Raw genomic sequence first — 12,544 nt, 5'->3', positions numbered from 1 at the left:
CACACACAGTCACACACACGGTCACACACAGTCACACACATTCACACAGTCACACACACAGTCACACACACGGTCACACACACGTTTCACCCTTTACTTGTAAACTGTGACTTAACCCCAAAATGAACCAATAAACAAGCTTCACAAAGGTCCTCAGAATGTAGGAGTCCCCATGATGTAGGTCAGGTGGTTGGCGGGGTCCCCGTAAAGTCAGAGAAGAAGAAAAAGCTTTATCGATTCTTTTTTTTTTATAGTTAAACTATATATTTATTATCTCAGAACATCGGGCCACAAATCCATCATAGAGACTTGGACATGAATGAGAATCAACAAAGGATCCAGAGTGTTTGTCTTCAACAGGGATTAAAACAAGGTTTGGTCTTCCAAAGAAACACAGCAGCACAATGATTCTCTTTGCTTTCACCATACATGGACCAGTACCTCCATCAAACATGGACCAGTACCTCCATCAAACATGGACCAGTACCTTCGTCAAACATGGACCAGTACCTCCATCACACATGGACCAGTACCTCCATCAAACATGGACCAGTACCTCCATCAAACCCACCAAAGGCCTGCTGAGTGGCCTCCTCGGGACGCCTTACCTCCTGCTGACTCCTCGGCGCCATCCGGGATGTTCAATTTAAAAAACAAGAGTCTGAGAATGAAACAGCAGCACTTCATGATTATCCGTCTGAACTTTCCTCTTCCTCTCAGACCAGAGTACTCCTCTTCTCCCGCTCCCGCTCTCCTCTATCCCGGCTCAGGTCTGGCGTCGGCAGCTCGGCGTGGCCCGCTTTGTTGTTGGGCTCGTACCGGGTGGTGGTGGGCGAGTTCTGCATGACCACCAGGCGTATGGGCGACTGGCTGGGTGGCGCTGGCGTGTTGTCAGGGGCGTACTCCTTGGTGGGGTCTTTGCCACGGCAGTCGTACAAGATGCAGGAGATGAGGAAGACGAGCAGCAGGATAACATAGCTGGCGACCAGGATGATGAGGTTCAGGGTGACGGGGTCAATCTCCAGGTAGAATTCCATAAAACCCATGGTGCCGCTTCATATCTCGGCCCGGATCCAGAGGAGGAAGAGATGGTGGGAAAAGAAAGAAAGGGAAATCTGGGGAAATGAGAGAGAGAAGCAGAAAAAAATCCCGCAGTGATGGACGTCGGCTGGACAGCTGGCCGGAAAGAGAGAAAGAGCAAAAGAGAGCAGAGGACGGCGTGGGATGATGAGATGACGGGATCAGCTGAGAGAGAGAGAGAGCGGGCAGTGACAGCAGGCTTTGTGCTTTAAAGGACATTAATCCTCGCTGCTCCTCCAACCTTGACGTTCAGCAGCCAATGACGAAAGCTGCTCAGTTTTAATAACTTAAGCCACCATTTTGATTTTGCCAGCTACACGTCCAGCGCCGTGGCAAAAACCATACTCTCAAAATGGAGGCCGGCTGCAGCACACACCTGTCAGCCTGCCATAAGCGCTGCTTTGGGGATTTAGGAGTCATGTAATATGTATTAAAACAACTGTTTATTATGTCACTCAGAGATTATTTTTACATTTGAAATTCAATTATATTAAAAGGAAATAAGGGCCCACAGCAGGCTGCTCTAAACATGCAATTTTGAGAGTACTGCTGTTAGTAGATCCTGATAAAGCTCCTCTGTGCCCTAAGCTGCTCTTTTATAAGAAAACTTTATCCTTGAACCCTCAGAGTCACAGCTTTAACTCACACAAGGAGAAAAATACATAATGTTGGCTTCAGATGTCATTTTTGTATAACAATAAGCTAAGATTAGCCAGCTAGCTGCTCTGATGGGTATCAACTAACATGTCCATGTTGGCGGGCTAGCTAACATTAGCTAACATTAGCTAAGATTAGCTAACATTAGTCAGAAGAAAGACAGTTTTATTGAGTGAAGTCTGATCAAATAGGAATTTGAGGAAAACTGGTCAAAGCCAACAGGACTTTTATGTTTTATTTGATTTTGGGGGGCTTTTTAGCAAATTTACTTAATGTCCTGTCAGCATGTTAGCTAACGCTAGTAAACAAAAAAGCTAACGCTGGCTAAAATTAGCCAGATTGGAGGACAGGAGGATGTAGAGTGGTCATTTTACAATTGGACCACCACCGTACTTGATGATGTCAAAGCTCAAACTGGCTGGCTTGACCGGCCCGATGCCGTAGCTACTCAGCATTTCTATATACAATAAACTCATATATCAACTTGCTTGCATTTGTTTTCAGTGCAAAAATATAATAAAATATTTTGTAATTATTTTATATTTACAGCAAAATGCAAGACGTTTGCCTATAAAAATTGTAAAAAAAAAAAAAATACTGCATAATATTAATTACAAGAGTAGTTTGTGGTGGAGATTGTTCATCTGCTGACTGAATATCTAAAGAGGAGAAAATAAAATCAGAAAAGCTGTAAAATGGAGTAGTCCGTGAGTTGTACAGGATAAATGTTGTTCTCATGCAAACAAAAGCAATATTAGACTTCTACTTATTATCCCCCTAAAAGTACAGAAAAAAAGCGACTCTGGGATCTTTAGTAGAAGAGACGTTCAACGCATGTCAAAAATACACATTTAAGAAAGCCAAAAAAATCCTTTTATGCACCCGAGCCAGGCTTGGTGCACAACTCAAAAGACACGCGTCCTGACCTTTCAGATTTATTCATGATCAAATGGACACATAGGCAGCCAAGGACACAGGAAATCACACAGTCTCATGATGAAGACTCATTGTTACTGTTATTTGCATTAATTTTTCCAACCAGCACTGAGGCAGACATTATGGAGGTTCGTTTAAAAGCTGTTCACACACACACACACACACACACAGAGACTTCTTGTTTTTCTCATTAACAAGCTAACAAAGTCAATACAATACAAATTTATTTATAAAAACCAACGGTATACCAAAGTGCTTCACATAAAAGACAGAAAATAAAACATAAATATTATAAATATTATAGGACCATAACAAAGTACCAAGTGTGCTAACAGGTCAGTGTCACTAATACACAGGAATAACATAAAATGCATATCAAGTAAAACATGTTAAAAGCACAAAGCCATAACAGATATGTATAAAAGGTAAAATAGAGTAAGTCTAAGAATCAGATACAGGCATGAACGAGCAGGAGAGGCGAGGTTAAATAAATAGGTTTGTAACTGTGATTTAAATGATTGGATAGAATCAGACGCACAGACAGCAATAGGAAGGTTATTCCACAAATCTGGTGCAGCCAAGGCAAACGCACGGTCACCTCACGTCAAAGACAAATAAATAAAAACACGCAGGTGAATAACTAAACGATGACACTGTCACTTCTATAAGATATTCATGGGGCTCTAATGTTTCCCACACACAAGCTTACAAGCGCTCAACATCCCCACTTACTCCTGCCAATCCTTTGAAGAATGGCTCCGCCCACATCTCATTTGGCTCGCCCACATCTCATTTGGTGCCTGCAAACCAATGAGAGCCTGTTTCCTGATTAAAATATATTAACTGTTACGTATTCCACAACATTTCAACACAAGAATGACAGTAGATCATAATGATAAGAATTAGGTGTTGTTTTGCATATAAAACCCCTCATAGACCCAGTGATCAGTGTGGATGAAGCCCACTGTGTAACCTGCCCACCATCAACATCTGTGTGGCTGTTACCAGTCATTTTAATCAAATCTTTACCAATTGTGTACGTGTAGTAATGAACATGTATGTTACGTGTACGTGGTTACTGTATGTGTCACCGCCTGTCTTCAAAAGGACACACAGAGCATTTTGAGTCACTCCACTAGTTGATTGATGACAAGAACACAACTACAAATCCATTAGACAGAAGTCAGTCAGTGAAGCTAAAACTTCCTGATAAAACAGGAAGTAGACCAAAGATCAAAGGTGAAGCACAGATGATGTACACAGAGTTCATGTATGGTACTAACTCAGTGTTACTGCTTATAGTGCTTTTTTCCTCGCGCTCTTTCTGCTGATTGCCACTGAGACCACAGCACTGAATGTACACAGACGAGTATTTAATGATGTGAGTCCACGTCCGAGCAGGACACAACTCCATCTGTTGTCCACTCCTCACTGTCGCAGCTCCCACAGAGGTCCCAGCATCAGCATGACTCACATGAAGCCACAGCGCTCAGACTGACTCCAGGTTTTTATGTGAGTTCAACAAGTCCACAGTAAGAACTGGAGCTCATGTTTCAGAGAGCAGTGAATGAGCTCGCTGTGTGTGGACCCTGTAAATAAAACACCAACATGAGCAGAGGATATCCAGTTGCTTCATAAAATGTGGTAAAACAACAGAATCAGGAAATACCTTTCAAACCAGGCACACCTAAACTACTGTCCTCAACAGCAGATGGTGAGCGCCGCGAGGGGCAAGAGGCGGGGAATAACAACAGAGTCGGAAAAATATAGCAAAGCGGATATTAGACCTGAGAGAGGGGCACCCAAACAGCTGCTGATGGTAGACGTCAGCCTGACCTACTAAACTACAAAACCCACAAAGGCAGTGCAGTGCTGCCAGGCTGTGTGGCTGTTCACCACCACGTACAGACCAAATAACTGCTCCTAAATACACAAAAGACAAACAAGCACGAGCATGTCTTTTCTTCCTCGTAGAAATCTGTTCTTACTTTGTCTGTTTGGACCTTTAGGCTGCGTAACGTCCCTGCGTACAGTCCAGGCTTTGCTGTCATTGGACAGCCGGGAGACCCATGATTCAAACGTCCACGGATAAAACAGCATGAACAGTTAGTAAAGTGAGCCACATCTACAGCCTCCCAGTCATCATGTCTGAGATCTGTTGTTATTTTCTCTCATTTCCTGTTTTATTTTGTAATCTGTGTCGCTCTTCCACTTTGCCCTCTGTGTCAGGCCAACGTGGGCGTTCCAGTTCTCCTGGGAATGTTCCTCATGTTGACGTTGTTTTGCCGTCTCTGCATGGATGTGTTAGAGACACTGAAAGTAAAAAAGGACAAAGAATTTCAAACAGTGTGGGTGAGGAGGGTGAAACTCACAGAAATGCTTTTGAAGATTAACTTTATAAATTCATGAGAAGAACAAACTTTTCATTTACAAGAAAAATGTGTCAAAAGGAGAAAAACTGAAATTTGAATTGAATTTTAGTCTCTGTGATGTAAGGAGCTCTCTGATTGGTTGGACAGACACGGGCTGGTTGCCTGTTTGTGTTCATAGCTTTGCTGCTAACATGTGTGTGTTTGTACAAACGCTGCTCAGCCTCAGGATTTAAACTCCGCCCAGCACAGATGTTAGAAGAATGAAGCGACCTGTTCCAGATCTCTGATGAGACCTTCAGCCTGTTTCTTCCTGTTGGTCTTCGATCTCCTCTATGAGCTCCTTCAGGCGTCTCCCAGACTCCTGAACATATATATATATAGTCATAGGCCTATATATATATAGGCCTATGACTCAATGCCCCACAGCTGGATACTGGAATGCCTAGAATTGTACAAGATCAATGGGACCCTAAGAGCCTTCATCAGGAACTCAATGGGGATGTGGCGTACAACACTAGAGGCCAACTCCAAGCCCATAGCACAAGTCACCATCAAGTGCGGGATCTACCAAGGAGATGCTCTGTCCCCACTGCTGTTCTGCATAGGCCTGAACCCCCTCAGTGAGATCATTAACAAGACTGGCTACGGATACCGACTACGGAACGGAGCAGTTGTCAGCCACCTCCTGTACATGGATGACATCAAGCTGTATGCCAAGAGTGAACGAGACATCGATTCACTGATCCACACTACCAGGCTATACAGCAATGACATTGGAATGTCGTTCGGACTGGAGAAGTGTAGTCGGATGGTAACAAAGAGAGGGAAGGTAGTCAGAACTGAGGGGATTGAACTACCAGAAGGCAACATTGCAGACATAGAGGACAGTTACAAGTACTTGGGGATCCCACAGGCGAATGGGAACCATGAAGAGGCCGCTAGAAAGGCTGCAACCACCAAGTACCTGCAGAGGGTCAGGCAAGTCCTGAGGAGTCAGCTGAATGGTAAGAACAAGATCCGGGCCATCAACACGTACGCCCTGCCCGTGATCAGGTACCCTACTGGGGTAATAGGCTGGCCAAAGGAGGAGATAGAAGCCACTGACATAAAGACAAGAAAGCTCCTTACCATGCATGGAGGGTTTCACCCCAAGTCCAGCACCCTGAGGCTGTACGCTAAGCGGAAGGAAGGGGGCCGGGGACTGGTGAGTGTCAGCACCACAGTCCAGGATGAGACAACAAACATCCAAGAATACATTGGGAAGATGGCCCCAACTGACCGAGTGCTCAGTGAATACCTCAGGCAGCAGAAACCCAAGAAAGAGGAGGGAGACGAGGAACCATCATGGAAGGACAGGCCCCTGCACGGTATGTACCACCGGCAGATAGAGGAGGTGGCTGATATCCAGAAATCCTACCAGTGGCTGGACAAAGCTGGACTGAAAGACAGCACAGAGGCACTAATCATGGCAGCACAAGAACAAGCTCTGAGCACAAGATCCATAGAGGCTGGGGTCTATCACACCAGGCAAGACCCCAGGTGCAGGCTGTGTAAAGATGCCCCAGAGACAATCCAGCACATAACAGCAGGGTGCAAGATGCTAGCAGGCAAGGCATACATGGAACGCCATAACCAAGTGGCCGGCATAGTGTACAGGAACATCTGTGCCGAGTATAACCTGGAAGTCCCGAGGTCAAAATGGGAGATGCCCCCAAGGGTGGTGGAGAATGACCGAGCTAAGATCCTGTGGGACTTCCAGATACAGACGGACAAAATGGTGGTGGCTAACCAACCGGACATAGTGGTGGTAGACAAACAGAAGAAGACGGCCGTACTGATCGATGTAGCGGTTCCGAATGACAGCAATATCAGGAAGAAGGAACACGAGAAGCTGGAGAAATACCAAGGGCTCAGAGAAGAGCTCGAGAGGATGTGGAGGGTGAAGGTAACGGTGGTCCCCGTGGTAATCGGAGCACTAGGTGCGGTGACTCCCAAGCTAGGCGAGTGGCTCCAGCAGATCCCGGGAACAACATCGGAGATCTCTGTCCAGAAGAGCGCAGTCCTGGGAACAGCTAAGATACTGCGCAGGACCCTCAAGCTCCCAGGCCTCTGGTAGAGGACCCGAGCTTGAAGGATAAACCGCCCACAGGGGCGTGCTGGGTGTTTTTTTTATATATATATACATATATATAAAAATATGTATGGATATATATATATATATATATATATATATATATATATAGATAGAGAGATACATATATATATATATATATATATATATATATATATATATATATATATATATATACATATATATTAGGGGTGCAACGATACACAAAATTCACGGTTCAGTTCGGTTCGATACTTTGGTGTCACGGTTCGATATTTTTTCGATACAAAAAAATGTTCATGCCTTTTTAATTTGTTATTTATTAAAATTATAAATATATATTTTAACTCAAAGGTACAGTTTTTAAATTTAACCCTAACCCTTGTGCGTGTTTTTTATTTTGACAGCGAATGCGCACCTGCGGACCACTTATGTGCAGCCCTGGTTATTTAGCTCGTCATATTGCAGCCACAGAAATTCTTTTGTCCATGAAACCATAAAGCTGCACTTTCTTTTTGCCTTATAGTCTGATTTGTCATAACTTCTCAGTTTTGTGGTAAGCTTTTCTTTGGCTGTCACTTCTTCACCCTGACCTGTCTTATTTGGCTCAGCAGAACTAAAATATATATCCTGCTGCTTTTACACACGGACTCACATAAGCTCAGCGATTCTCTGCGCGATCAACCTCTCACATGTTTAAGCTTGCTGCGGGAGATTTCACTTGTCATGTTTGCATAGTAAGCTAACGATTAATAAGACGATGTCAGAGGAATTGGTGCACAAATTATCATCACTCACAGATCAGTACTGTCGCTCTCTATACACAGTTCGCACGATTGCAAAGTGAAAGCAAAAAAACAAGCGCAAATTCAAACGCGACTTCAATATGTCACATATTGACAGTGGCTCACCGATGCCAATGACATAATTACCCAGCTACATTTCTGAAAGAATGCAAAAGCATTGACATATATTTTTCCTACAATAGCCCAACGGGCAGGGAAGAGATAGATTTTGGTAGCCCGACTGAAAAAAATCGCTAGCTCCAGGACGTCGGGCTAGCGATATTGCGAGCCCTGTATCTGATTGAGGAATCACTCATCTTTGGAAAAGAGAGTTTATTACAGAGAAATGTCTCTTTCCAAAATAAAAGCTATACTATCCGCTTCTTCTGGGCTATATTCTCAGCAGCATAAGGAGAATCATGTGCTAACAGCTGTCTAAATGACTCGGCTAAAGTTAGTAGCATGCTTGTTGTTTTTGTCTTTGCACTAGGATGATGTCGGCGTAAATGTGCAGTCATGTTCGTTGTGTTCCCACTAGTGCTTTCAGGTTGATCTCGTTGAAATGACCTTGATTGGTAATTTTTTGATTGGTAATTTTATTTCAACATGTGAACAATATACAAGTACATTTAGAAAAGAAATAAGAGAGAGAAAAAATACTATACAAATTACATACAAAAAACCATTCTGATTAATTTACATGTTGAAAGGGAGTGGGAAGAAGTATACACTTATTTAATCCCACCCCTGTCCCATAAATTATCAGTGAATATTTAGTCAGCTTCCTTACTGATATAATTTGTAATAAAAATAGTGAACAGATTTCTGATATACTATATACTATAATATCACATCATGAATTTTTTGTTTGTTTGTTTGTTTTTAAATAGAGACATTCACTTAATTTAAATATTTTCCTTTTCTTTATAGATCGAGAAGATCATATTTTTATAACTCTTTTTGAACAGTTTTATGTTTGGACATTGCTTTAATTCCATATTCAGTTTGTTCCATAGTTTCACTCCATGCACAGAAACACAAAAGCCTTTTCTTGTAGTACGTACCTTCATTGTTTTGAAGTTACAAAAACCCCTTAAATTATAACTTCCTTCTTTCAAAAAAAAACATACTCTGAATATTACCTGGCAGTTCTTTATTTTTTGCTTTGAATAGAATTTGTGCTGTTTGGAATTTCACTATATTGTCAATTTTCAATATTTCAGACTGCAAAAATAGTGAGTTTGTATGTTCCCTATAACCTGCATTGTGGATGATTCGAATTGCTTTCTTTTGAAGAGTAAAAAGTGAATGTAATGTGGTTTTATAGTTATTGCCCCAGACCTCTGCACAATAGCTTAAGTATGGTGAAACCAGTGAACAGTAGAGAATATGAAGTGATGTTCTGTCGAATACCTGTTTTGCCTTGTTTAGTACTGCAATGCTTCGTGATACTTTGGAATGAATATATCTTACGTGAGCTCTCCAGTTAAGTTTTTCATCTATTATTACCCCCAGAAATATATTTTCACTGACTCTTTCAATATCAACACCATTTATTTGAATCTTTGCATTTGTATTTAAACTACTATTTCCAAATAACATCAGTTTAGATTTATTCAAATTTAATGATAATTTGTTTTTATCAAGCCAGAACTTCACTTTACTTATTTCATTAGTCATATCCTCCAATAAATTCTGCAGATCATCACCAGAGCAAAAAATGTTTGTATCGTCAGCAAAGAGAACCATTTTTAATACTTTGGACACTTTACAGATGTCGTTAATGTACAAGTTGAAGAATTTTGGACCCAAAACTGACCCTTGGGGTACACCACAAGCAATGTCCATACATAAGGAGCAACCACCATTTATTTTCACAAACTGCTTTCTGTCACTTAAATAACTCCGGACCCAATCTAAAGCGACCCCTCTGACACCATAACGTTCCAGTTTTCTTATTAATATATCATGATCTATGGTGTCAAATGCCTTTGTCAAGTCTATGAATAACCCAGCCACATATTGCTTTTTGTCTATGGAATTTGTGATGTATTCTATTGAATCTAATAGTGCAGATGATGTTGATCTGCTTGATCTGAATCCGTACTGACTCTCAGTGAGTAGTTTATGTTTATCTATAAATTTTTCCAGTCTGTTTTTAAACAGTTTTTCAAGAACTTTTGAGAATTGAGGTAGTAAAGAGACAGGCCTGTAGTTTGTGAAATGGTGTTTGTTTCCAGATTTGTATAGAGGTATAACTTTTGCTATTTTCATTCTGTCTGGAAATCGACCAGTTTGAAATGATGAATTACAGATGTATGTAAATGGTTTTATAACAGCCTCAATGACTCTTTTAACCACTATTATATCAATATCATTACAATCCAAAGATTTGTGATTTTTACATTTTTTGACAATTTCAAGAACTTCATTTTCATCAACGGCTGTGAGAAACATAGAATATGGATTTCTGTCAATCAGTGTATCGGGTTTTTCCTGTGCTTTCCCAGGATGAGTGATTGTTCTTGCTAAATTTGGTCCAGCAGTTACAAAGAATTCATTGAGACTATTTGCCACAACATCCATATTGTATTCTTCATGGTCATTACAATGAAATACTTGGGATAGTTCTTTTGTCCAGTCCCACATTTTATAACAATGTTCAGGATTTCCCATAATCTTTTATTATTATTTCTATTTATATCTAATTGCTTCTTATAGTATTCCATTTTACTAAATCTAAGTATATTAGTTAACCTATTTTTATATCTTTTGTATCTGATTTCAGCATCTTTAGTTCTCGTTCTTAAGAACTCTCTGTATAGAGCATTTTTCTTTATACATGCATTTTGCAGACCTTTTGTTATCCATGGACAGTCCATATATTTCTGTTTCCTACTATATTGCTTTATTGGACAGTTGGTATTGTACAGTAATGTAAATATTCTAAGGAATTTATTATAAGCACTATTAACGTCCTGTTCCTGATATACTTCACCCCAGTTTTCCTTCAATAAATCTTTTTTAAATGCATTCATTCTTTCTTCTGTTCTTACTCGTCTGTACTCTTTTTTACTGTCCATTTTATTGATCTTGTAATTCCTATCATAGATTGTAAAAATTGGCAGATGGTCACTTATGTCGTTAATCAGGAGTCCACTTACAGTCTTATTTTCAATGTCATTTGTAAAAATGTTGTCTATGAGAGTTGCACAATGTGATGTAATCCTGGTAGGTCTAGTAATTTTAGGGAATAGGTTCATACAGTGCATTGTGTTTATAAATTCCTCAGTGGTTTTATGTTTATTTGGGTTTGGCAAATCAATATTGAAGTCTCCACAAATGAAAACTTTTTTGCGAGCCATTTCAATAAATGTTTCTTCTATCCAGTCTTTAAATGTCTCAATACTACTACCTGGAGCTCTGTATATACAGCTAATGATTACATTTTTACTTTTTTCTTTACAAATTTCAACTGTAATACATTCTAGTACATTATCAATCACCATCGTCATCTTTTCCACCACATTAAATTTCAAGGATTTGTCCACATTCAAGGCCACTCCTCCTCCTCCTTTGTTTCGCCTAGTTATAAATGTGAATTCATAACCCTCCAGTTCAAAGTCTGTTCCTTTTTCCATATTGATCCAAGTTTCTGATAAGGCAATGACACTAAATGGATGTGAAAACTGGTTAAGATATTCTTTGATATGACTAAAATTAGCATAGAGACTTCTACAGTTAAAGTGGATAATTGATAATTTATTCTCAGTTTTAATCCTCTGATTGTAGTCTTTATTTGTATAGTAGCAGCAATTGTTATTGTTAGATGAGAAAAAGTTGTTGTCTGGATCTATTTCAAATTCAAATTCAAATTTTATTTGTGACGTACACAGTCATACACAGTACGATATGTAGTGAAATGCTTGGACAACTGCTCGTGACCTAAAGAAAACAAAAAAGGAAAAGGCTATGAATAAGATAGGAAATAAATATGAAAAATTAAAAAGGGTAAATTTAACTAGGAAGGAATAAAATATAAATTAAGGTTAAAAATGAAATAAATGTACAACACAAATTAGAATGAAGGGTAAATTTAACTGGGAAGAATAAGATAAAGATAAATATATAAATTAAAGTTGAAAATAAAATAACTGTACAACAAAATACACAATACACAATATAGAACTATATAAGAATGTATGAAGAAATCTAAATATAAATAAATATATACACAATAACACCAGCTGTACAAGTATTAACCGGAAATGAAGAATATAGTGACCAGTGTTGTGCAAAACCAAAGTCCAGAAAGTCCAGTGTGTGTGTAAGAACCATATGTGTGGGTCAGTACTGTGTGGTGGTGTGATTGAGAGACCGTATCGCCTGCGGGAAGAAGCTCCTCCTCAGTCTCTCTGTGTTGGTCTTCAGGGAGCGGAATCGCTTTCCTGACCTCAACAGAGAGAACAGTCTGTTGTTGGGATGGCTGAGGTCCTTCACCATCTTCCTGGCCTTGGTCCAGCACCGCCTGCTGTAGATTGAGTGCAGGTCAGGGAGCTCGGAGCGGATGGTGCGCTCAGCTGACCGCACAACCCTCTGTAGAG

At 40.3% G+C, this 12,544-nt stretch overlaps 1 protein-coding gene across 1 annotated transcript; it reads right to left on the bottom strand.

Annotated features, from left to right (window-relative positions):
* Positions 1-716: 716 nt before the first annotated feature.
* On the bottom strand, positions 717-1,046 carry smim36 (small integral membrane protein 36). The gene has a single exon (XM_085415402.1). The coding sequence runs from the start codon at positions 1,044-1,046 to the stop codon at positions 717-719; it is 330 nt and encodes a 109-aa protein (XP_085271528.1).
* Positions 1,047-12,544: the final 11,498 nt, after the last annotated feature.

This window comes from Rhamphochromis longiceps, linkage group LG8 (genome assembly GCF_057381845.1).
Source record: "Rhamphochromis longiceps isolate RC_006_pf linkage group LG8, R_longiceps_female_GT1.1, whole genome shotgun sequence".
Lineage (NCBI taxonomy): Eukaryota > Metazoa > Chordata > Actinopteri > Cichliformes > Cichlidae > Rhamphochromis > Rhamphochromis longiceps.
This window is presented reverse-complemented; position numbering and strand designations above follow the sequence as displayed.